The 27747-nt window shown below is 40.0% G+C and overlaps 1 protein-coding gene across 9 annotated transcripts; it reads right to left on the bottom strand.

Annotated features, from left to right (window-relative positions):
- Positions 1-85: 85 nt before the first annotated feature.
- LOC119006733 (vascular cell adhesion protein 1-like) lies at positions 86-27282 on the bottom strand. Of its 9 annotated transcripts, none has more exons than XM_037075764.1 (15): positions 27213-27282; positions 19156-19228; positions 18562-18912; positions 18094-18402; positions 16775-17110; positions 16308-16616; positions 15161-15511; positions 14699-15007; positions 13624-13959; positions 10948-11256; positions 10181-10444; positions 3410-3724; positions 2697-2775; positions 1985-2063; positions 86-1908 (listed from the first exon to the last, which is right to left on the bottom strand). In XM_037075764.1, the coding sequence occupies exons 2-15, from the start codon at positions 19199-19201 to the stop codon at positions 1702-1704; spliced, it is 3600 nt and encodes a 1199-aa protein (XP_036931659.1). In that variant the 5' UTR covers positions 19202-19228; positions 27213-27282; the 3' UTR covers positions 86-1701. The 9 variants fall into 9 exon arrangements, with proteins under 9 accessions (XP_036931659.1, XP_036931658.1, XP_036931660.1 ...); XM_037075763.1 differs by lacking the exon at positions 27213-27282 and adding an exon at positions 21170-21295; XM_037075765.1 differs by lacking the exon at positions 27213-27282 and adding an exon at positions 21166-21204.
- Between the last annotated feature and the right edge of the window lie 465 nt (positions 27283-27747).

Below are 27747 nucleotides of genomic sequence, written 5' to 3' on the forward strand. Positions count from 1 at the left end.
GCAGAGCTTCAAGACCAACAAAAGTGAAAACCTCACCACATCAGACATTAACATGTATTGGAATCAAGAACACTACAACATTACAAAATGTTAAATTCTTTTATTTGTTCATGAAAAATACATTTTATTATTATTTTTTCTTTTTTACTTTTCCACATTTTAGGCCAAACTCTCACACGCTCCTGAAAGTCAGCCTCAACAATGACAGAGACTAAAGGAGAGGCTCTCTTGCCTGTTTCTAAAATCTGGTATACTAAACACTCAACAGAGTGATGTGCACGACTGTGGAGGTAATTAGTATAAGGAAGAACTCCAAAATTAGTATTAATGAGGTTTTAGGATGAGGTTTCCACTTCCTTATACCTGAGACATAAACAGACTATGTGAGTTTGTTTCTCCTTCCATTGTCTAGCACACTTTGTGATAATAGGATCCTCTGCTGTAGCTTATAGGCATACTATGTACATACACAAAACATTTGAAAAAACAAAACAGATTTTCTATACTGTTGTCTGTTGACATAAACAAAACATGCTAAATTTATGCAAAACAGAAAGGTAGCTCTCAATTTACATATGCTAATCACTATCATAATGTGCTGATATAATTGTCACACCACAGTGAGGGATGTCCTGTCTTGGGTTTTTTGTCTTGTGAATTTCATGTTTTATTTTGAAAGGTAACTCTCCTCTCGTTTCAGGTCGTTGCCCTTCCTCTTGTGTCACCTGTCTGACCTCATCCCTAATCCTTGATTGTTTCCACCTGTGCTCCCCTCCCTCACGTGTATAAAGTCTTTGTCTTTCCCTGTCTGTGTTGCCAGAGTATTTCGTTTGTCCTGTTGAATATATCCAGCCTTGTTGATAGTCTTGTTCCTTGCCAAGTTAAGTATTGTCAAGCTTTATTTTCTGTCTTTGTATTCCTCTGAAGATGAGTGATTTTGTGTTAATAATTGTTGGTCAGACCTTTTTGTTTCCAGCCAGATAATTTGATAGTGTTTGCTTTTTCCTCCTTTGGAGCATTTTCTTTTGATAATTTTTGTAACATAGAGTACATAATTTTGATAGCCTGTGAGCTTTTTCCTCTGAGAGTGAGTTCTTGTTTATTAAATTTTCATAGTATTAGTTTTTTGAGATCAGTATAGTTTTCCTATTTCCTCCTACAGGAGTGTTTTTTGTTCATTTTGTGCTCTTTATTGTCTTGTCTTGTCCTCTGGACCCAAAGTTTTTCATAGCCAATTTATTTATCATTCTGTCTGAAGAGATACGAACCTGAAAATAAAACCTGTCATTACCGTCGCCAGTCTGCATCTGAGTCCTCTCTCTTTGTCGAGCCTGACAATAATTATGCACAAAAATATGAAGTGACCCAAAAAACTGTAAAAAAATTTTTTAAAAAAAGCCAAATAAACTACATAAAAAAACAAGGGAACATGATTCTGTTCAATCTAAATTTATGTTTCAAAGCAACGACAGCTACAAAAACAAAAATAAAAAAATAACTTGCACAACAATATAGTGACCTGTGATCTAATTGCGCAAAACACTCTTCCTTTTAAATTTAACCTGGGCATATTCACATTCCACTGCCTTATTCTCCGGTCCAGGCTGGAATTCATCGTATAGGTTTCCCATCTCAAGTGCATCACTGACAAAATTTCTGCTCATTGCTCCCACTGCGCACCTCTCCTCCTCAAGGTAGGAGTTACCAGGCTGACCCTTGTTCAGAGTCTTCTTCCTTCCTCTTCCTGCTCTTGGTTTTCCAATTCACAGAAGAGTAAATCACATCACTGCCCTCCTCACCGGGCAAGTTGGCGCTGTTTGGCTCGGAGTTGGCTGCAGGTTCGGCGACACCTCCCTGTCTCGCCTCGTTGGTATTGATATAAATGGCTTCTTCTTCTGCATTGGGTTCCTACAGTTAAAGAGAAGGTTAGCGGTGCAGGTGATCTGCTAATAAGGTTTCAGTGCCTAAAGGAGAAAACTCGTACCTCATCTGCCTCTCCACTTGTGAGAACTTGGCTCATAGCAACTGTGCTCTTATGAACGACCTGGTGAGTCCTCTGTGCCCTGAAGAATACAGAAGAGGATTAAATGGTGCAATTTAACCTACAAGGGTATGTTTGATTCATCTGTGTCGACAGGATGAAACTACTGACTATAAAAAAAAGTCAACAAGGAAGTCCACCTAATCATGTTGTTGAAATAATATCAAAAATGATGGATGTGTTATACATGAATATTGTCCAATGAAACATGTTGACTGACTGAATGAATATTTGCCAAAGATAACACATCAGTTTGGCAGTATGTGAATCTACTTAACACAAAGTTATATTCTGTGTATTATTGATTGTAATTTGTAAAATTAATGTTGATTTACCTAATATTGTTTGTTATGTCATATCCCATGTTTCCCATGTGTTATTATTAATTATATGTTCATGTAAACTTTACTGTTGCTGCTCTAGAAACAATATCTAATTATATTTACAGTAAGAATCAGCACTAATCTCACTCTGATAAGAAAGAAATCTCATGACAGTACAATGCCTCTTTCTCTTAAAGATCTGAATGTATTTAAAGTCACCATACGTGTATTTGCATCCCTGGCATTGTGTCAGTATTTGCACTCACAGACATTAAATTAAAAAAAAGGGAAAGTGTCAAAGTAACATTTTTTGTCTCAAGGTGTTACCCTACCTGATGACCAACAGCAGACCACATATTATTAGAAATAGAGCCACAATTATGGTGATGAACACTAGCAACATCACGAAGTCTGAAACATACAGGAGACAATGCAAGATTAAGTATAAAGACGTCACTCAGACAGGAGACAATTCTTCTGGTAAACGTTTGAACATAGTACTATATAAGGAAGTCAGCCTGAAGAGTGGTACTTCAGGTAGAATCAAACACACAAAAAGGTGTTTTATCGCTACTTACTTGTATATACCTGTTTTATTCATTTATCATGTAGTTGAATTAATTCACATATCAATCAGTGGTTGTTCTTATCAAATTTCATCTTAGTCATTTTAAAAGTGATGTGCTAAATGTGCACATTAGAGAGGTTAACAGGAAATGGGCTGTTTTAACACCTGAAACGGTCAGCAGATATTTACACACATTTACATAACAGCTGTTTGGCAAACCCCTTAACCCAACCTTGACATAACCCTAATCTTAACCACTGACTTACAAATCACCCTCTTCCCAGTTATGTTCTCCCTGAAAGCACACACAGGTTGTACACAAACACCTCTCTCTCTCTCTCTCTCTCTCTCTCTCTCTCTCTCTCTCTCTCTCTCTCTAAATTAATGAATGAGTTGAATTTGTGCAAATAAAGGCATAATTTAAAGAAACTGTCAGATAACCAAGCACATAAAAAAATCAATACAATTAAAACTGACCTTGATGTTTTGCAGATATTTGAGGCTCAAGGTTGTTGACACAAAATCTCTGAGTAGCTGATCCCAGGGAGTTGGAGCTGTGGCAGAGCAAAGTGGAAAGATCCCTCTGTTGTGGTTGACTCACAGTGATGATGCTCCTCAGACCTGAGATGTTTAGAGGCTCACTGCTGGTTGCAAACCTGTCAGAGTGATTGACAGGTAACCCATCCAAATACCACTGTAGAGCAGGAGGAGGATTCCCCACAGTCTCACAGGAACAGTTGAGCTGGTCTGCAGTTTGAATGCAGCCATATGAGGACAGGATCTGTGGAGCAACTGTGATGAACACAGAGAAGACAGACATGAGTCAGCTAAAGTCATTTTTGATCTTTTTTCCCCCTTTTTTTTAGGTGCAGTACAAGTGACAAATGTGAACACATGACACAAGATGAGACAAATGAACTAATAACAAAGAAACACAAAAACAAACAAAAAAGATTATAATAATAGATAATAAGAATAAATGCAGTGCCATTAATGAAGTTTATCACTTAGAAACCAGTCAAAGGATCAACAGGGAATTGGTTTAACTTTGTAACCAGGAGTCAGTGGATAAAGGGAGAAAGATCCAGGTGGCAGTTCACATCAAACACCAAAGACCACTTGTGATACTTATAGTGAACATCTATTTGACTGATGTTGGACCGTCCAGATCCAATAGCATTTTCTGCCTCGCAGAAAAAAGGACCACTGTCTCTGGAAGCTTTAATGTTTAAAACATGTCCAGTCCCCATGACAGTCTCCTGACCTCCATCAGCTCTGTACCAGGTGTAGTTCTTTACTGCAGGGTTGGCAGTACTGCTGCATGTCAGAGTCACAATGCTGTTTTCTGGTACTGGACCAGAGGGACTGACTGACACTGTGGTGTTTTGGGGTGAATCTGTAATTGTAATTATTTTTTACTTGAATTTATAAATGTAAATGTTGATTGCACAATCTAATGTTATAGAATAATGACACTGTCAGTGTTCACAAAGATCCCTTCAAACCTAATTTTCAATATACACTTTTTTTAAAGATATCCTTTGAAAACAAATCCTTTTGACTGATGACTTAAGATTGTTGAACCAAGAGGGAACAGCAAATCAAAACTGAAGTCAGCAGTAAAAGAGCTAGTTAGCTGTTAACTGTTAGCAGCTAGTGAGCAGTAGAGTCCTGCTGTCTTTGACTAAGAGAGCCAACAGCTAACAGAGCTAACAGCTAACAGAGCTAACAGCTAACAGAGCTAACAGCTAACAGAGCTAACACCTGACAGATAACAGCTAACAGAGATAACAGCTAACAGAGCTAACAGCTAACAGAGATAACAGCTAACAGAGCTGACACCTGACAGATAACAGCTAACAGAACTAACATCTAACAGAGCTAACAGCTAACAGAGATAACAGCTAACAGAGCTAACAGCTAACAGAGCTAACATCTGACAGACAACAGCTAACAGAACTAACATCTAACAGAGCTAACAGCTAACAGAGATAACAGCTAACAGAGCCAACAGCTAACAGAGCCAACAGCTAACAGAGATAACAGCTAACAGAGCCAACAGCTAACAGAGCCAACAGCTAACAGAGATAACAGCTAACAGAACTAACATCTAACAGAGCTAACAGCTAACAGAGATAACAGCTAACAGAGCTAACATCTGACAGACAACAGCTAACAGAACTAACATCTAACAGAGCTAACAGCTAACAGAGATAACAGCTAACAGAGCCAACAGCTAACAGAGATAACAGCTAACAGAGCTAACCGCTAACAGAGCTAACAGCTTCCAGCAGAGTGAAACACTCAGTAGAGCTGAAAGTTTCTATTTAAAGAACATGAAGTGTTAAACAGTGAAGTGCAGTTTAGTGACAACACAACATGTTTACAGTAACAGTATTTCAGCTGTGTACAGTTGGAGGTAGAAGTACTTTGAGTTTAGAGTTACAGATACTTAACATCATGTTACCAAACTGTGTTCAGATATGTAACCAGATACCAGCAGTGACCAGCTGGTGGAGTCGTGGCTTCATGGTACAAAGACTGAAACATCTCAGACTGACACACAGAATGTTTTGTGTTCAAACATTTATATTATTATCTTATTGAGCAAAATAAATCTTTCCTCAACATTTTAATTGTGTTTTTATTATGCCACTGATAACTGACAACTAAAGGTAACAATAAGGTAAAGAAGGATTCTTCTGATTGATGATCAATCATCGGCCAATACTGCTCCATCAATTAGTGATTGGTGATCAGCCACAAAAGTCATGATCAGAGCACCTTTATCACTAATGCATTAACGGACTGTTTAATTGAGTGTTTCAGCCCTGATTCAAGCTAAGTAAAGAAGGATAAGAAAAAATATATCAATTATAATGTGTAAAAGTTTGATGAATTTCACAAGAAGACAAATTAACTCACATGAAACATCAGCTGTCAAACTGGTGCTAACTGACTGAGAGCTGCCATCTTGTTTGTTGTAGACTGCAGTACAGGAGATTATCTGTCCGTGATGAAGGCGAGAAGCAGTGAAGTTCAGAACAGAGGTCTGGACTTTAGTTCTGTCCTGATTCTCCTGCAGTGACTCCTGAATGTGACCCAGGCTGGAGGTCCATGTCAGAGCTGGAGGATGAGACAGACAGGGAGCTGGAGCAGAGCACTTCAAACTCACTGAGGCTCCCTCCTCCACCTTCAGTGTGGACGGAGTCAGAGTCGGTGTGGGTGGATCATCTGGTGGGAAAAAAACATTTGAACCAATCAATAAATAAACAGTAATCATTACTCTCCATCTTTACTTTATTTGCAGAATGCAGTAAATGCAACACAAGGTCACGGCAGGTCTAGAAGGATCTTATGGCTGAAGTGTTGGGAAATGGACTGTAAAACGTACCTGTGACTGAAATGTGCAACTTCTGGTCATGAAAATTAAATTTGAACACATCACATTGCACTCTTAATAAATATTCTTTGCTGTGCTCAGGTCTCATGTTGTTCAGGGTTGTGCTGCAGTCTCTTCTTTTCAAGTCTCCTTTCAGTTCTCCTTGTATTGCACTTGATTGTGGATTACTGCTGTTAAACACAACAGTCTGTACATCAGATTTCCACAATGCTCCACATGTTCCATCAATACTTGAGATATACTGGTCCTCTACATCAAAGGAGCAGGGGATGGTCACACAGGATCCACTCAGGACTTTTATAGTCTGTGGTATAAAGACCTCAGTCCGTCCACACAGGGCAGCTAAAACACAAGACACACATCTTTGAATATGTAGTAGCAAAAACTGCTTTACAGTAAGAGAAGGACATTTTACCATTTGGTTGCTTTTCTAACGTCTCAGCACTAAACCTTTAATCATCAGAGAAATGCAGCAGAAGACTTCTTTAGTTCACTCCATCCTTTATTTGCTGCAGCATGTATTACAGATCATTTACTTTGGGCTGAATTTCTAATTAACGTGACATATTTATAGTTTTTATAATCGTCGATCCAAATGTGAATGAACTTGAACTCACTTTGCAGCAGACAGCCGATGAGAAGGACAGTCAGAGCTGCAGCCATCTCTGTGTGTCAGGAGAGGCAGAAACTCTGGAGAACACACATGGAACAATTCACATCTTTAGTACATTTCATCTTTCAAACATTTTATTGTCACACCGCAGTGAGGGATGTCCTGTCTTGGGTTTTTTCTTGTGAAATTCATGTTTTATTTTGAAAGGTAACTCTTCTCCTTTCAGGTCACTTGCCCTTCCTCTTGTGTCACCGGTCTGGCTTCATCCCTGATCCTTGATTGTTTTCACCCTCCCTAATGTGTATAAAGTCTTTGTCTTCCTCTGTCTGCGTTGCCAGAGTATTTCGTCGTCTTGTCGTGTACATCCAGCCCTGTTCACAGCCTTGTTATCCAAAGAGTTAAGTATTGCCAAGTTTTATTTACTGTTTTGTATTCTCTTGACAAGAATGATTTTGTTTTCATAATTTTTTTTCATATTTTTTTTTTTTTGGATAAGGATTTTGATTTTCAGTTAAGCATTTCATAGCCTTTGTTTTCCTCCTTGTGGAGCGCGTGAATGTTCATGAGTTGATGTGTCATATAAAAGTTAGGGTAACTTACCTTTTCTTCAGCTCTTACAACACACCATGAAAGATGAACAGAGAAATGAAGTTCCTTCAGAGTTGTGCTGCTTTTTAAAATACCCTGTAAAAGTCGACTTGAAAATGAGGAAGTCACAGAAATTAACATGGGTGTGACGGCAATTTTTTTTTTCTTTTTTTAGATTAACATGTGTCTTGATCCTAGTTTTCACTTCACGAGTCACAAAAAAATGAATTATTCATGACAAAACAGTGTAATTAGCCTTTACTATCAAAGTGATTTACACAGTGACTACAAAAACAATAACATTGTTATATTTAACACTGATCAAATTAACCTGCAGTGTGGTTCCACTGGCTGCGTGTTGAAGTGTCCTTGAGCAAGACACTTCACCCTAAAATGCTCTTGATGGCTGTTGAATCAGCGAGAGAACAAATGTGTGAATTGCAGCTTCCGCCTCCGCCATCAATGTGTAAATGTGTGAGGGCGTGGGTCAATATGGCAGGTATTGCATTTACCAACAGGACATTATTTGTGCAAAGTGAATGACTAAAACATAACTTTCAAACATAACTGTTCTCATAAACTGCCTTCAATGATGTCACTCAGTGGTTAAATTACATTGTGGGTAATGTAGGCAGCACAATTTGAAGAGGAAGGAGAACTTATGGAGAATAAAAGGAGATATTGTCGGTTCTGCTTTATCAGTTTTGATCATTTGATTTCAAACTGTCCGTAATGAATTAAAGTCACCTCACTTCCTCCTGTCGTGTCTACTGCAGATGAGAGTTGGTCAAAACACCGAGTTCGACATAATGTTTCTCTTCTAGAAGTTCTTTATTGTTTGCAAGCAAGAGTCACTCATCAGCTGCACATAGATGATGACTGAAGAGAGGCGTCTCTCCTTATCATTTTAGAATATCAGAACCAAATATGCACAATTGCAGCAGTCACAAGGTTACATGTGAACTCACAAAAACAATTCCCACCATCTCCACATCGACCTCAGGTTACACATTATCTCAATATATACATACTTAACTGAGTTCTCACCTATGCACTCTATATTATTGACAGTATTTCTTACATTTCATATACAAGAACATATCAAAATAATAAAGGGGCATTTCCCTCACACTCCTTTGCTCCCATATTTACCATGGACTCCAGAGAGTATTTGCCAAAACACGTGCCGTTACTCTGTTTGGGAGGACATTCTCTAGTATTGCTAGATGAAGCTCAGTGTTGAGACAGTCATTTTGTAATTACACTTTGTTTCTGAGTCTTGTTTCTTCCATCAAGTGCCACATGAATCCTGTTCTGTCCATATTCCTTCACAATATTTCACTTCCTATTAAGAAAATCACGAGAAAGATGTCTTGTCTCTTCATTCAAAATGTATTTTCTGCTCTAAATCAAACCTACTACTGCAGACCAGCTGAACTTCAAGACCAACAGAAGTGAAAACCTCACCACCTGAAGCATTAACATATAGTGTAATCAAGCACACTATGATGAAGTTTGAAACAGACTTGATATCATTTTACATGAAAGTTTTCATGGAGAAAGTATTCATTTGAATTACATTTTATACTTGTAATGTTTCGTGAATGTTTCTCAGCAAAAAATAAATACTCAAACACTCATAACAAAGTGTGAATTTGAAGCATTTCAAGAGAGAGCAGAGTAACAAAATATGAAGAATGAAAAAAGCAATAAAACCTTTCATTATGTTACCTGATAATTATCAGGCTCATCGTCAGAGGAAGCTGACGTGGTCATTTTGGAGTGTGGCCGATGACGTCATACTCTGGAGATAAGTCTCTACGCTCCAGTGACATGTAGGTTCTGTCCTCCTCTTTTGGCTTCACACTCTTTCTCGCTTTGCTTTTAGGAAAAATGAGAAACAAACAAACACTCATTAAATTCTTTCTTCTATAGACCATCCTTCTCCTAATCAGCAGAGCTTTCAATAAAATCTATATAATCTATTGTAACATCATACCAAAGGATCACCACGTAGATTGTCAACAAGACGTTCACACAGAGAGATACAGCAGCACCAGCCAAGAGAAGAAGTCCACTGTACGGTCCAAGATACAGTTCAAGAGCTGTCAGAAGAAATAACATAACACTCGTCAGATCACTGTTGAGGGTTACTTTTATTCAACAGTGGCTCAGTCATCCCGTATGCGTTGCCTGTGACACAGGCAATTATTAGCAAGGAAGAATAAATTAGTTTTGAGGGTATATCTTATTCTAGATTTTAAATCATAATGAGGGAAATACTATAGTGTCTGAGAACATTCTAGAAATCATGATAGCTTTCAATTAATCGACAGAACCTGTACTGAGCACAAAGACAAGCCATGAGGCTCAAGGCTGCAGACACAAAATCTCTGAGTAGCTGATCCCAGGGAGTTGGACATGTTTACAGTGGGGCTCAAAGGTTTGAGATCACTTGTCAAGATACTTTGCATTTGTTTTGTATGAAGTAACTTTTTTTTTCTGTGTCTCTGTGTTTAGAACAACAATTTTACCGATTAAAACACTGACAGGGAATTGGTTAAAGTTTGTAACCAGGAGTCGATGGACAAAGGGAGAAAGATCCAGGTGGCAGTTCACACCAAAGACCACTTGTGATACTTACTGTGAACATCTATTTGACTGATGTTGGACCGTCCAGATCCAATAGCATTTTCTGCCTCGCAGAAAAAAGGACCAATGTCTCTTGAAGCTTTAATGTTTAAAACATGTCCAGTCCCCATGACAGTCTCCTGACCTCCGTCAGCTCTGTACCAGGTGTAGCTCCTTACTGCTGGGTTGGCAGTACTGCTGCATGTCAGAGTCACAATGCTGTTTTCTGGTACTGGACCAGAGGGACTGACTGACACTGTGGTGTGTTTGGGTGAGTCTGAAAAATGTAAAATTATTTGTATCATCAATAGTTGTGATGTTATAACATATTTGCAATTAAATAAATGCAGATTATGCCCCATTTTCCCCCCAAAGAAATTGACCCCCAAAAAATCATTTCATTTTTTCTCTTGTGATGTGGATCCTACCCACTGCTAGGAATCCTATACAAATTTATCTGCTCATTGAAATCATTGATTGATTGCTTATATATTATGTTGGCATTTAAAAAGTTGGGGAAAATATTTTGAATACTTACAATCTACCACATCTGGTAAGTAAATCATTCTAAGGTAAATTTTTCTCTGCTACATTTTCTGGGGAACATTATCCTATAATGTAAATGAGGGATAAATGAGGGATTTAAAATAGCCTCGTGTCTGAGAAACAGTCCAGCTTAAGCATTATTGGAATAATTGTTTCATCCCTGATTCAGACAAAGTCATGAAAACTAAGAGTTTGTAATTATGATGAATTTCACAAGGAGACAAATGAACTCACACGAAACATCAGCTGTCAAACTTGTGCTAACTGACTGAGAGCTGCCATCTTGTTTGTTGTAGACTGCAGTGCAGGAGATTATCTGTCCGTGATGAAGGCGAGAAGCAGTGAAGTTCAGAATAGAGGTCTGGACTTTAGTTCTGTCCAGATTCTCCTGCAGTGAGTCCTGAATGTAACCCAGGCTGGAGGTCCATGTCAGAGCTGGAGGATGAGACAGACAGGGAGCTGGAGCAGAGCACTTCAAACTCACTGAGGTTCCCTCCTCCACCTTCAGTGTGGACGGAGTCAGAGTCGGTGTGGGTGGATCATCTGGTGGGAAAGAACATTTGGACCAATCAAAAAATAAACAGCAATCATTACTCTCCATCTTTATTTTATTAACAACATACAGCCATCCATCCATCCATTTTCTTCCGCTTATCCGGGGCCAGGTCACAGGGGCAGTTGCCTGAGCAGGGACACCCAGACTTCCCTCACCCCGGACACTTCCCCTAGCTCCTCTGGGAGGATCCCAAGGCATTCCCAGGCCAGCCGAGCGACATAGTCACTCCAGCATGTCCTGGGTCTTCCTCGGGGTCTCCTCCCAGTGGGGCATGCCAGGAACACCTCCCGAGGAAGGCGTCCAGGGGGCATCTGATATAGATGCCCGAGCCACCTCAGCTGGCTCCTCTCGATGTGGAGGAGCAGTGGCTCTACTCCGAGCTCCTCCCGGGTGACAGAGCTCCTCACCCTATCTCTAAGGGAGCGCCCCACCGCCCTGCGGAATGAATCCAACTCTGAGTCCCCAGCCCCTGCTTCCTCTATGGAAGGTGTGTCAGTGGGATTGAGGAGATCCTCAAAGTATTCCTTCCACCGCCAGACAATATCCCCAGTCGAGGTCAACAGCTCCCCACCCCCACCGTAAACAGTGTTGGTGGAGACCTGCTTCCCCCTCCTGAGGCGATAGATGGTTTGCCAGAATTTCCTCGAGGCTGACCAGTAGTCCTCCTCCATGGCCTCCCCGAACTTTTCCCAGACCCGAGTTTTTGCTTCTGCGACCGCCCGTGCCGAAGCATGTTTGGCCTGCCGGTACCCGTCAGCTGCCTCAGGAGTCCCCCAAGCCAGCCATGCTCGATAGCACTCCTTCTTCAGCTTGACAGCATCCCTTACTTTCGGTGTCCACCACCGGGTTCAGGCATTGCCACCACGACAGGCACCGGAGACCTTATGGCCACAGCTCCGAACAGCCGCGTCAACAATGGAAGTGGAGAACATGGTCCATTCGGACTCAATGTCCCCAGCCTCCCTCAGGATCTGGTCAAAGCTCTCCCGGAGGTGGGAGTTGAAGACCTCCCTGACAGAGGGTTCCACCAGATGTTCCCAACAGACCCTCGCAGTGCGTTTGGGTCTGCCGAGTCTGTCCAGCTTCCTCCCCTGCCAGCGGATCCAACTCACCACCAGGTGGTGATCAGTTGACAGCTCAGCCCCTCTCTTCACCCGAGTGTCCAAGACATACGACCGAAGGTCAGATGACACGACCACAAAGTCGATCATTGACCTCCAGCCTAGGGTGTCCTGGTGCCACGTGCACTGATGGACACCCTTATGCTTGAACATGGTGTTCGTTATGGACAAACTGTGAATAGCACAGAAGTCCAATAACAAAACACCACTCGGGTTCAGATCGGGGAGGCTGTTCCTCCCAATCACACCCCTCCAGGTAACACTGTCGCTGCCTACGTGAGTGTTGAAGTCCCCCAGTAGAACGACGGAGTCCCCGGTTGGAGCACCCTCCAGTGCCCCTCCCAGGGCCTCCAAGAAGACCGGGTACTCTACACTGCTGTTCGGCCCGTAAGCCGAAACAACAGTGAGAGACCTACCCCCGGCCCGAAGGCGCAGGGAAACAATCCTCTCGTTCACCGGGGAAAACTCCAACACATGGTGGCTGAGCTGAGGAGCTATAAGCAAGCTCACACCAGGTCGCCGCCTCTCACCGCAGGCAACTCCAGAGTGGAAGAGAGTCCAGCCTCTCTCAAGGAGTTGGATTCCAGAGCCCAGGCTGTGCGTGGAGGTGAGCCCGACTATCTCTAGCCGGTACCGCTCAACCTCCCGCACTAGCTCATGCTCTTCCCCCCCACCAGCGAGGTGACATTCCATGTCCCCATGGCCAGAGTCACCGCCCAGGGATTGGGTCGTCAGGGTCCCTGCCCACGACTGCCACCCAAATCACTTAGCACCGGCCCCTTCTGAACCCTCCTGCGGGTGGTGAACCTACTGGAGGGCGGGCCCACGTCGCTCTTTTGGGCTGAGCCCGGCCGGGTCCCGCGGGCTAAGACCCGGTCACCAGGCACTCGCCTGCGAGCCCCAACCCCAGGCCTGGCTCCAGGGTGGGGCCCCGTTAACCCCATTCCGGGCGACGTGATCGTCCTTTTTATTCTACTTCTCATTGGGGGCGTTGGAACCGCTCTTAGTCTGACCCATCACCTAGGACCTGTTTGCCTTGGGAGACCCTACCAGGGGCATTAAGCCCCAGACAACATAGCTCCTACGATCATTCGGATACTCAAACTCCTCCATCCCGATAAGGTGGCGGTTCAGTGGAGGAGCTTTACAACATACAATAAAACAAAAGAAAGTCAAAGCAGTTCTACATGGAGCTGCTGAATGAAGTGTAAGAAGATGGTCTTTGAAACTTACCTTTGACTGAAATGTCCACCTGTTTTTCTAAAAAATCATATTTCACACCATCGCATTCAAGTCTGAAAAAATACTTCATGCTGTTCTCAGGTCTCATGTTGTTCAGGGTTGTGGTGCAGTCTCTGTTTGTTAAGTTTCCTGTCAAATGTCCTGTAGTTTGTGGATTCCTGCTGTTAAAAACAACAGTCCCTTGATCACTTTTCCACACTGCTCTACATGTTTCATCCTCTTTTGTTTTATATTTGTCCTCTACGCCAAAGGAGCAGGGGATGGTCACACAGGATCCACTCAGAACCTCTATAGTCTGTGGCATGAAGGTGATAAACTGTGAAGACACTGAAACACAAGACACAAATCTTTGAATAAGAACAAGTGAATACTGCTTTACAGTAATGAGGAAATTTTGTTGTGAGGTTGCTTTGCTAAAATCTCAGCATGATCACTTTATTCATAAAATGATCCAAAATGACTGTAAAGCTCCTGTTTTGTCCTCACACTCCTTTATTTTGTAGATGTGTATAGCCTTGGACTGATCATTATGAAGGAAATGTTGACTGCAATTTTTAAAAAAAAAAATACTTTCGATGAATTACTTATCAAGATTGTTGACAATTCTTTTTTCTGTATTAGGTCTGTTTCCGTTGATGGATTACAAAAGATGCTCAGGTTTGATCAGCCACTGATTGTTGCCATCACTGATTGTTGTTTCCCTAATTTTTTTGTTACACAATTATTAATTGATTCTGTTTTTACAGTGTTAATTAAGTGTAAATTATTTGTATTATTATCTTATCAAGCAAAATAAATCTAATTATTTCTTCAATATTTTAATGGTGCTTTTATTATGACACTAATAACTGACAACTTGAGTTAATAGTAAAATAAAGAAACATTCTTCTGATTGATCAGCCACACAAGTCATGATCAGAGAACATTTAACTACTAATGTATTAATAGACTGTTTAATTAACTGTTTCAGCCCTGATTCAAACTAAGTCAAAGAAACTAAGAAAAAGGACATCAATTATAATGTTTAAAAGTTTGATGAATTTCACAAGAAGACAAATGAACTCACATGAAACATCAGCTGTCAAACTGGTGCTAACTGACTGAGAGCTGCCATCTTGTTTGTTGTAGACTGCAGTACAGGAGATTATCTTTCCATGATGAAGGCGAGAAGCAGTGAAGGTCAGAACAGAGGTCTGGACTTTAGTTCTGTCATGATTCTCCTGCAGTGAGTCCTGAATGTGACCCAGGCTGGAGGTCCATGTCAGAGCTGGAGGATGAGACAGACAGGGAGCTGGAGCAGAGCACTTCAAACTCACTGAGGTTCCCTCCTCCACCTTCAGTGTGGACGGAGTCAGAGTCGGTGTGGGTGGATCATCTGGTGGGAAAGAACATTTGGATCAATTAATAAATAAACAGTAATCATTACTCTTCATCTTTATATTATTTACATATAGTAAAAGCAAAATAAGGTCAAAGAAGTTCTACAAGGAGCTGTTGACTGTGTAAGAAAATTGACTTTAAAACCTACCTTTGACAGAAATGTCCATATGTCTTGTTTTAAAATCATATTCAAGGCCATTGTCGCATTCAAGTCCGAAAAAATACTTCATGCTGTTCTCAGGTCTCATGTTGTTCAGGGTTGTGGTGCAGTCTCTGTTTGTTAAGTTTCCTGTCAAATGTCCTGTCAAATGTCCTGTAGTTTGTGGATCCCTGCTGTCAAATACAACAGTCCCTTGATCATTTTTCCACACTGCTCTACATGTTTTATCCACGTTTGATTTATACGTGTCCTCTACACCAAAGGAGCAGGGGATGGTCACACAGGATCCACTCAGAACCTCTATAGTCTGTGGCATGAAGGCAATAAACTGTGAAGACCCTGAAACACAAGACACAAATCTTTGAATAAGAACAAGTGAATACTGCTTTACAGTACTGAGGAAATTTCATTGTTGGGTTGCTTTGCTAAAATCTCAGCATGATCATTTTATACATAAAATGATCCAAAATGACTGTAAAGCTCCTGTTTTGTCCTCACACTCCTTTATTTTGTAGATGTGTTTAGACTTGGACTGATCATTATGAAGGAAATGTTGACTGCAATTTTTCAAAGTTAATCTTTCAGAAAAAATACTTTCGATGAATTACTTATTAAAATTGTTGATAATTCTTTTTTCTGTATTAGGTCTGTTTCTGTTGATGGATTACAAAACATGCTCAGGTTTGATCAGCCACTGATTGTTGCCATCACTGATTGTTGTTTCCCTAATTTTTTATTACATAATTATTAATTGATTCTGTTTTTACAGTGTTAATTAATTGTAAATTATTTGTATAATTATCTTATCAAGCAAAATAAATCTAATTATTTCTTCAATATTTTAATGGTGCTTTTATTATGACACTAATAACTGACAACGTGAGTTAATAGTAAATTAAAGAAGCATTCTTCTGATCGATGATCAGCATTGGCAAATACTACCTCCATCAACTAGTGATTGGTGATCAGCCACAAAAGTCATGATCAGAGCACATTTAACTACTAATGTATTAATAGACTGTTTAATTAACTGTTTCAGCCCTGATTCAAACTAAGTCAAAGAAACTAAGAAAAAATACATCAGTTATAATGTGTAAAAGTTTGATGAATTTCACAAGAAGACAAGTGAACTCACATGAAACATCAGCTGTCAAACTGCTGCTAACTGACTGAGAGCTGCCATCTTGTTTGTTGTAGACTGCAGTACAGGAGATTATCTTTCCATGATGAAGGCGAGAAGCAGTGAAGTTCAGAACAGAGGTCTGGACTTTAGTTCTGTCCTGATTCTCCTGCAGTGAGTCCTGAATGTGACCCAGGCTGGAGGTCCATGTCAGAGCTGGAGGATGAGACAGACAGGGAGCTGGAGCAGAGCACTTCAAACTCACTGAGGCTCCCTCCTCCACCTTCAGTGTGGACGGAGTCAGAGTCGGTGTGGGTGGATCATCTGGTGGGAAAGAACATTTGGACCAATCAATTAATAAACAGTAATCATTACTCTCCATCTTTGATTTATTTACAACATACAATAAAACAAAACAAAGTCAAAGCAGTTCTACATGGAGCTGTTGACTGAAGTGTAAGAAAATTGACTTTAAAACTTACCTTTGACAGAAATGTCCATCTGTCCTGTTTTAAAATCATATTTAAGGCCATTGTCGCATTCAAGTCCGAAAAAATACTTCATGCTGTTCTCAGGTCTCATGTTGTTCAGGGTTGTGGTGCAGTCTCTGTTTGTTAACTTTCCTGTCAAATGTCCTGTAGTTTGTGGATCCCTGCTGTTAAACACAACAGTCCCTTGATCATTTTTCCACACTGCTCTACATGTTTCATCCACATTTGATTTATACGTGTCCTCTACATCAAAGGAGCAGGGGATGGTCACACAGGATCCACTCAGAACCTCTATAGTCTGTGGCAAGATGATAAACTGTGAAGACACTGAAACACAAGACACAAATCTTTGAATAAGAACAAGTGAATATTGCTTTACAGTAATGAGGAAATTTCATTGTTGGGTTACTTTGCTAAAATCTCAGCATGATCACTTTAGTCATAAAATGATCCAAAATGACTGTTAAGCTCCTGTTTTGTCCTCACACTCTTTTGTTTTGTAGATGTGCTTAGACTTGGACTGATCATTTTGAAGGAAATGTTGATTGCAGTTTTTTAAAGTTATTCTCTCAGAAAAAATACTTTCGATTATTTACTTATTAAGATTGTTGACAATTCTTTTTTCTGTATTATGTCTGTTTCTGTTGATGGATTACAAAAGATGCTCAGGTTCGATCAGCCACTGATTGTTGCCATCAGTCACAAAGGACTTGCTGGTAGGACCTAAAAATATATTGAACCAAGAGGGAACTGTAAATCCAAATTGAAGTCAGTAATAAGAGAGCTAGTTAACTGTTAGCTGTTAGCAGCCAGTGAGCAGTAGAGTCCTACTGTGTTTGGCTAACAGAGCCAACAGCTAACAGAGCTAACAGCTAACAGAGCTAACAGCTCTCAGCAGATTGAAACACTCAGTAGAACTGAAAGTTTCTATTTAAAGAACATGAAGTGTTAAAGAGTGAAGTGCAGTTTAGTGACAACACAACATGTTTACAGTAACAGTATTTCAGCTGAGTACAGTTGGAGGTAGAAGTACTTTGAGTTTACAGTTACAGATACTTAACATCATTTTACCAAACTGTGTTCAGACATGTAACCAGATACCAGCAGTGACCAGCTGGTGGAGTCGTGGCTTCATGGTACAAAGACTGAAACATCTCAGACTGACACACAGAATGTTTCCATAATTCTTTGTTATACAATTATTTGTCCTATTTCTTTTTTCTGAATTTCATTTTTATATATATATATATTTTTACATGATATGTCAAATGATGAATGAATGAAAGTCACCTTAGGAAAAGTGAACTCACATGAAACATCAGCTGTCAAACTGGTGCTAACTGACTGAGAGCTGCCATCTTGTTTGTTGTAGACTGCAGTACAGGAGATTATCTTTCCGTGATGAAGGCGAGAAGCAGTGAAGGTCAGAACAGAGGTCTGGACTTTAGTTCTGTCCAGATTCTCCTGCAGTGACTCCTGAATGTGAACCAGGCTGGAGGTCCATGTCAGAGCTGGAGGATGAGACAGACAGGGAGCTGGAGCAGAGCACTTCAAACTCACTGAGGTTCCCTCCTCCACCTTCAGTGTGGACGGAGTCAGAGTCGGTGTGGGTGGATCATCTGGTGGGAAAGAATATTTGGACCAATCAATAAATAAACAGTAATCATTACTCTCCATCTTTACTTTATTTGCAGAATGCAGTAAATGCAACACAAGGTCACAGCAGGTCTAGAAGGATCTTATGACTGAAGTGTTGGGAAATGGACTGTAAAACCTACCTGTGACTGAAATGTGCAACTTCTGGTCACGAAAACTATGTTTGAACACATCACATTGCACTCTTAATAAATATTCTTTGCTGTGCTCAGGTCTCATGTTGTTCAGGGTTGTGCTGCAGTCTCTTCTTGTCAAGTCTCCTTTCAGTTCTCCTTGTATTGCACTTGATTGTGGATTACTGCTGTCAAACACAACAGTCTGTTCATCAGATTTCCACATTGCTCTACATGTTCCATCAATACGTGAGATATACTGGTCCTCTACATCAAAGGAGCAGGGGATGGTCACACAGGATCCACTCAGGACTTTTATAGTCTGTGGTATAATGGTCTTGAACTGTCCACACAGGGCAGCTGAAACACAAGACACAAATCTTTGAGCATGTTCAAGTGAAAACTGCTTTACAGTAATAGCTGGACATTTTTTAGATAAAAAAGTTTTTATTTGTTTTCAAATTGTTTTTTTTTCAGTTTTTAAAGGAAAGAAAATTGCACTCCTGTTGGAATAAAGTTCTACAAAAAGCAGCTGAAGACTTTTGTAGCTCACTGTATCTTTACTTTGCTGCAGCCTGTGCTGCTGAATGAACTTGAACTCACTTTGCAGCAGACAGCCGATGAGAAGGACAGTCAGAGCTGCAGCCATCTCTGTGTGTCAGGAGAGGCAGAAACTCTGGAGAACACACATGGAACAATTCACATCTTCAGTACATTTCATCTTTCATTATGTAATTCTTTTTTGATCAATGTCAGTGTAGGAAAGGCTCCAAAGAAGCCTGTAAGGGATTCTTAGACATTGAAACTCAAATGAATGACAACAAAATTAGATTCTGCAAGGTGTTGTTAAAATGTCTTGAGGGAATGGCTATGCAGCATACAGGCAACTCATGCTGCTTCGAAATCACATCACCACTTTAAAAGCTGTAGCTGAAAAAGTAGATGAGTCTTTACTAATCTAAAGTGCGATTCTTACACATTTGTCAGGCTTCTATAAAGGACTGATGATGAAGATATTCAACAAAATTTTTCTTCTTACTGTGAGAGATTTGCAAAAATTAAACTAGAAAATTGTGAATGCTAAAGGCGGAAGTTATTTCAGAAATCTGCTGAATGTACTAGAAAATGCATACAACTATAAGAATGGTCAAGAATTTGCAGAAAAGGCTGAAAAGGCAGAAAAGCTGAAAGGTTATAGGCTATAAGAGCTTAAAATTGTGACAAAAAGATGAAAAAGGCTCAAAAGGTGAAATGCTGTAGAGTAAGAGGGCTGAAAGAGCTTAAAAAGGTGAAAAAGGCTGAAAAGCTGTAGAATAAGAGGGCTGGAAGAGGTTAAAATTGTGAAAATAGTGGAGCTGTTAAGCTCAGTAATCTTGCTTTTTATGAAAGAAGCATGAAACTTTCAGGGATTGTTCTTTAGGACATAAGCTTTAAAGGGATAATTTGTGTTTTTTGAAGTGGGGTCATATAAAGTACATATCTATAGTCGATCTGTTCCCTACCGTAATCACCGATCAGCACAGCCTCAGTTTGGAGAAGTAGAGAGCCGTAAGTGTATGTTGTATAGGGAAAATTCACACCGCTTTACGTCGCCGTCAGACAGCCCTTTCTTTTGGCACTACATTTTCTCAACCGTAGAACCTCCGTATCGCTACGCATTAATGCACCTGGGCAACAAGCGATCTGCAAGCGGCGAAATACAGTGTGAGGCCCGGTTGCTGGACGAGAGGTTTACTTTCCATAAAAATAAAACTTAACAGACTGTCGAACCTCCGTATACCTACGCAGTAGCGCAACTGTGTAGGGACACAGAGGTTCTACGGTTGACAAAAATGTTTTGCCAAAAGAAAGGCAGGTCTGACAGCGATGTAAAGCGGTGTGGATTTTCCCTATACAACGTACACTTGAACTGTTTTAGATTATTTAAGGTGAGCCTTGTTTTAAGTGGTTAAATTTTACTTTTTCTCTGGACCCCGTTCACTGCAGTACAAAGCTGAGCGTCTGGGCTGGAGCAGCTCTCTACTTCTCCAAACTGAGGCTGCACTGACCGGTGATTACGCTAGAGAACAGATCAACTATAGATATGTACTTTATATGACCCCACTTCAAAAAACATGAACTATCCCTTTAATTTAAGCTGTGGAGGCATTGTTAATTTGACCTCTGGGGTCAGCTAGAGGTCAGTGACCTCTGTAATATGTCATTTTCATGCACCAAATTGTAAATGTGTGTATTGTAGGATCTAAATGTGATAGAAATGTAAACCAAATATGTATTTCCAAGATTCTGGGCATGAGGAGAACTCATTTATGCCATTGATAGCACTCTAATCAGAAATCTGCTGAATGTACAGTGGAACCCCGGCTTACAAAGACCCTATTTAACGAAAAATTCAAGTTACGAAGGCACTTAACGGCAATATTTCTGCCCGTGGTACGGCAAAATGCCCGCGTAACGAAATGTGTATGAATGCTTCAACAGGCTGCTAATGTTAATCTCTAAGTAGAAGACGAAATAGTGATCGAGCGGAAAAAAAGGAAGCAATAACGTATGTTGAAGGCAAAAGTGACAAACACATTGTGTCTCTATTAATTAAACATTAACTTGACTTACTTACATTTTCTCCAGTTCTTTCAAGCAGGCAGATAAACGATATAGAGAAGAGTGAAGTTCCTCAAATGTTTTTGCACCTTTATTTTATTTCAGCCGCCTGCAAGAGTTGACTTGAAGATCAGGAAGTCACACTTAGTAGTAGATGGGTGTGGTAGTGAAATGTGAGAGAGGTTTTAAGCAGCCCAAATAGTCAGTACTTGGACACATACAATGACGTAACATTGTTTGTTATACCAACCATTTCAAATCTATGGTCTGGCCAACACAAGAATCAAAAAGTGATACAAAAAAACTGATTTATCAACTGATAAATTAAATTACTATGAATAATCAGATAAAACTCAGCACTCAGCTGTGAAGCGACCCTGATGTGCAACACTCATTTAACACACTGTTCTCACATCGCTATGAGACAAGGACAGTGAACATTGACAGCTTCAGCTTATTTTAAATCACTTCTTAACTACGCACTGACTCATAACCAACAGGAACAGCACAACAGATACATTGATTTCATTTTTTATAGAACATAAAGTCTGTTGATTGTTCCAGATCACTCTTTTCTTTGGAGAGTTATAACTAACTGGAGGGGACTTGCAGGCTTTTAAACTCTGAGTGGGAGTGTCCTTACAGAGTTGTGAAGGACCCGTGTGAGCTCTAAGTTTCAGAGCCTTAATGTGGGTTGGAAGGACTATGTGAAGCCAAGTATGAAATCTCCTGTCTTCATCTTGTGGTTTGCTGTTGTAGGGTGAAACTCCTTCCCAGCAGCAACATCTGGCAGTCTGTATGCTTCATCTCCCTCCTCTCTCTTGACTATGTGAGGTCGTTTCCATTTTCCTTTTTCTATTTGCCTACACTAGATGGCAGTATAATTATATTCAGTCATTCTGAGCAGCAGATGGTTTATTTTCCTCAAATGTCAGCATCTCCTGAGAGGTTGTTATTTTTTGACAGTGTTTTAATCATCTTCTGAAATAATTGCCTAAATAAGAGTCTAAACAATAATCAATAGCCAATATAGCAAACTGTGCAGTTATGTGACGGGGAAAACAGCTGTAGAAAATAGCACGTTCGTCAAAACATTTTTTAGTCCCCTGTAGGGCCGGGCAATATGGACTTTAATCATATTCTGTTCTTTTATGGCTGAGTATTATATTATAGATCCGGCTTCATGTTGCACACCATAGCCACATCTGAGATGCCACTAGCACAGACAGAGAGTCCTTTCCTGTTGAAAATGTGCAGCTGATAAACATGGAAATGATTTATAGATGTGCATTCACTTTTTACAGAAAGCACTGGGGCTACAGAGGCTGAACAGTACTGTAGCACGTGTACTGTAGTTTAAAAAGTTGTCTGTAATGACCTGTGAAATTAATGTAATGTAAAAAAAACTGCAGACATTGTTTTTAACATCTTAAATTATTTATTACTATCATAATCATAGAGAGAGAGAGACTTTGTTTGCATTACAGATGTCACATGTGTATGAAATGTATGTGTCGTCACTGTGCTGCATTTTCACAAACACATCATATGATAGACGAAAACTACCAAGTAGAATAACGATGTTCAGCGATTCAGCTCGCAAACAAACAGGCAAAGGAATCAGAACCTCGCACAAAAAAGATGCTCTGCAAATACAGTACAGACCCAGTTTACATGTAGCAGAGAGAATGTATAAAATAACATTTAATGATAAAAAAAGTACAGTTGCAGTAGGCTTCTATCATAAATATGCAGAATATATATAGTTTTTTTTTCTGCATATTATTTACTTTGAATGGGAGCTGCTGTAAAGTATTTCTGTTTCTGATTTATATATTATGCAGTCAGTTGTCCATATTGTAAGTTAAATTAAATGAACCAAGACAGATGGCACATTTACATGTCAGGGTGTGGTTATTATAGATACAGATTCAATATTTAAGTGTCATTTATCATCACAGTAACAGCGTTACATACCCCCACCCCCCGCCCATCCTAAAATTGTTTTCAAAAAAACACCACCACATCCATTGCCCTAAAAAGCTTGCTAAACCCCTGCACACACACACACACCATATGTTGACGCTTTTGAGGACATTACATAGACTTTTTCTCATTCTTTTCCTAGAGAACCTAATCACTACATGGCCAACTCTTACCTCAACCTTGACATAACCCTAATCTTAACCACTGACTTACATATCACCCTGTTCCCAGTTTATGTTCTCCCTGAAGCACACACAGGTTGTAAACAAACACCCCTCAACCTGTATGTTGTTTCAGTGTGTGCCCCTCTCGTAGCTACTAGCTCTCTATGTTCCCCTGTCACATACTGTATCTGTTTGAATAAAAAACTAAGGAAATACTTCAGTGTGCATGTAGTGATTAGCTGAATAAATTAATGAATGAGTTGAATTTATGTATATAAAAGAAAAGAAAATTCTGGAAATTGTGATAGTTTCCAAAAATCAACAGAACCTGTTTTGAGCACAAAGACAAACCGTGAGGCTCGAGGCTGTAGACCAAAAATCTCTGAGTAGCTGATCCCAGGGAGTTGGAGCTGTGGCAGAGCAAAGTGGAAAGTTCCCTCTGTTGTGGTTGACTCACAGTGATGATGCTCCTCAGACCTGAGACGTTTAGAGGCTCACTGCTGATTGCAAACCTGTCAGAGTGATTGACAGGTAACCCATCCAAATACCACTGTAGAGCAGGAGGAGGATTCCCCACAGTCTCACAGGAACAGTTGAGCTGGTCTGCAGTTTGAATGCAGCCATATGAGGACAGGATCTGTGGAGCAACTGTGATGAACACAGAGAAGACAGACATGAGTCAGCTAAAGTCATTTTTGATCTTTTTTCCCCTTTTTTTTAGGTGCAGTACAAGTGACAAATGTGAACACATGACACAAGATGAGACAAAGGAACTAATGACAAAGAAACACAAAAACAAACAAAAAAAAGATTATAATAATACATAATAAGAATAAATGCAGTGCCATTAATGAAGTTATCTCTTAGAGACCGGTCAAAGGATCAACAGGGAATTGGTTAAAGTTTGTAACCAGGAGTCGGTGGACAAAGGGAGAAAGATCCAGGTGGCAGTTCACATCAAACACCAAAGACCACTTGTGATACTTACAGTGAACATCTATTGGACTGATGTTGGACCGTCCAGATCCAATAGCATTTTCTGCCTCGCAGAAAAAAGGACCACTGTCTCTGGAAGCCTGACATGCATATGATGCTGTCATGACTGTTGTGACTGAACATTAGTGAGCTAGACAGCGTTTTTTAAACCCCTCTTGAGCTTGTTCAGGAGCTTGTTCCAATAGCATTTTCCGCCTCGCAGAAAAAAGGACCACTGTCTCTGGAAGCCTGACATGCATATGATGCTGTCATGACTGTTGTGACTGAACATTAGTGAGCTAGACAGCGTTTTTTAAACCCCTCTTGAGCTTGTTCAGGAGCTTGTTCCAATAGCATTTTCCGCCTCGCAGAAAAAAGGACCACTGTCTCTGGAAGCTTTAATGTTTAAAACATGTCCAGTCCCCATGACAGTCTCCTGACCTCCGTCAGCTCTGTACCAGGTGTAGTTCTTTACTGCAGGGTTGGCAGAACTGCTGCATGTCAGAGTCACAATGCTGTTTTCTGGTACTGGACCAGAGGGACTGACTGACACTGTGGTGTTTTTGGGTGAATCTGTAATTGTAATTACAATAGTAATAATTACAATAACATCTTATATCACCCCATACCTATTTATCTGTCTAACTTTACATTTTAATGAAATTAGGGGCAGATTATGTCACATTTTTCTTTTTAAGTTGTAATGTCACAATGACATAACTTTGTAACTAGTGACCGCGGATGGCAAGTACTTGTATAAGTAAAAGATGGTAACTACTATTTGCTTTTGGTCACTACTTCTTGATAGATAACTAGGAAAGCCACCATTATATAATTTTATCATTATTTGTAAATAAGTTCACTGCAAATAGTGAGATCCATCAGGGTATATAGACATATCATTTTGAAATTTGATACATACATTGAACTTCTATTTGTCTGGTGTCGGATCATTCAGCTCCAAGTTGGTTTTCAGCCTCGCAGAAGAAAGAACCTCTGACTTCAGAAGCTGTGATTTCTAAAACATTTCCAGTCCCCATGAAAACCTCCTGACCTCTGTCAGCTCTGTACCAGGTGTAGCTCCTTACTGCAGGGTTGGCAGTACTGCTGCATGTCAGAGTCACTCTGCTGTTCTCTGGTACTGGACCAGAGGGACTGACTGACACTGTGGTGTTTTTGGGTGAATCTGTAATTGTAGTTATTTTTTACTTGAATTTATGAATGTAAATGTTGATTGCACAATGTAATGTTATAGAATAATGACACTGTCAGTGTTTACAAAGATCCCTTCAAACCTAATTTCCAATATAGATTTATTTAAAGATATCCTTTGAAAACAAATCCTTTTGATTGATCACTTAAGATTGTTGACAATTCTTTTTCCTGTATTGAACATGTATTATGTCTTTTTCTGTTGATGAATTACAGAAGATGCTCGGATTTGATCGGCCACTGATTGTTACCATCTAGTATTTGTTTCAAATACTGTAGTGTGATCAGTCACAAAGGACTTGCTGGTAGGATCTAATTAAAAACACATCGAACCAAGAGGGGACAGCAAATCAAAATTGAAGTCAGCAGTAAAAAAGCTAGTTAGCTGTTAGCAGCCAGTGAGCAGTAGAGTCATGCTGTCTTTGACTAAGAGAGCCAACAGCTAACAGAGCTAACAGCTAAGAGAGCCAACTGCTAACAGAGCTAACAGCTAACAGAGCTAACAGCTAACAGAGCCTACAACTAACACAGCTAACAGCTAACAGAGCTAAGAGCTAATAGAGCCAACAGCTAACAGAGCTAACAGCCAACAGAGCTAACAGCTAACAGAGCTAACAGCTTCCAGCAGAGTGAAACACTCAGTAGAGCTGAAAGTTTCTATTTAAAGAACATGAAGTGTTAAACAGTGAAGTGCAGTTTAGTGACAACACAACATGTTTACAGTAACAGTATTTCAGCTGAGTACAGTTGGAGGTAGAAGTACTTTGAGTTTACAGTTACAGATACTTAACATCATTTTACCAAACTGTGTTCAGACATGTAACCAGATACCAGCAGTGACCAGCTGGTGGAGTCGTGGCTTCATGGTACAAAGACTGAAACATCTCAGACTGACACACAGAATGTTTTGTGTTCAAACATTTATATTATTATCTTATTGAGCAAAATAAATCTCATTATTTCCTCAACATTTTAATTGTGTTTTTATTATGCCACTGATAGCTGACAACTAAAGGTAACAATAAGGTAAAGAAGCATTCTTCTTATTGATGATCAATCATTGGCCAATACTGCTTCCATCAATTAGTGATTGGTGATCAGCCACAAAAGTCATGATCAGAGCACCTTTATCACCTCATGTATTAATAGACTGTCTAATTGAGTGTTTCAGCCCTGATTCAAGCTTAATAAAAGAGGATAAGAAAAAATATATCAATTATAATGTGTAAAAGTTTGATGAATTTCACAAGAAGACAAATTAACTCACATGAAACATCAGCTGTCAAACTGGTGCTAACTGACTGAGAGCTGCCATCTTGTTTGCTGTAGACTGCAGTACATGAGATTATCTTTCTATGATGAAGGCGAGAAGCAGTGAAGGTCAGAACAGAGGTCTGGACTTTAGTTCTGTCCTGATTCTCCTGCAGTGACTCCTGAATGTGACCCAGGCTGGAGGTCCATGTCAGAGCTGGAGGATGAGACAGACAGGGAGCTGGAGCAGCTGGAGCAGCAGTCTCTTGTTGTGTCTTTAGAGTGTTGTTATGTATAAATTGTCTTTATGTACCCTGACATAAATGTATTATTATTTTTATTATTACTATTATTGTTGTTACTTTTAAATTTGTGAAGTCATGTGATTCAGTATTTAAGCTTCTAGAATTAAGTTGTTTCAGCATGAATGTTCATGAGTTGATGTGTCATATAGAAGTTAGGGTGTCTTACCTTTTCTTCAGCTCTTACAGCACACCATGAAAGATGAACAGAGAAGAGAAGTTCTTTCAGAGTTGTGCTGCTTTTTCAAACATTCAATATTCAAAAACACTTTTGCAATATGGTTCCACTGGGTGCATATTGAAGTGTCCTTGAACAAGAAACTTAACCCTAAATTTCTCTTGATGGCTGTTCCATCGGCGTTGTGAGAGTAGATATGTGAATGTGTGGGTGAATGTGGTAAATGTTGCATTCACCATGAGGACATTATTTGTGCAAAGTGAATGACCAAAACATAATTGTTAAAGTGTAACTCCAACAACTTTATACATTAAAGTGTGTTTAAAGGTCTTGGGGAACACTACTGTACTGTACTGTACTGTACTGTACTGCTGTACATGAAAAAAGTAGAATAAAGTCTTTTGTGGCTCCAGAGACAAAGAGAATGTGTGAATATAGGAGGAGACATAGTCAGTTCTGCTGCTCACAATATTTCATTTCCATTAAGAAAACTGAGAGAAAAACGTCTGTCTCCTCATTCAAAACA

Source organism: Acanthopagrus latus, chromosome 17 (assembly GCF_904848185.1).
Source record: "Acanthopagrus latus isolate v.2019 chromosome 17, fAcaLat1.1, whole genome shotgun sequence".
Lineage (NCBI taxonomy): Eukaryota > Metazoa > Chordata > Actinopteri > Spariformes > Sparidae > Acanthopagrus > Acanthopagrus latus.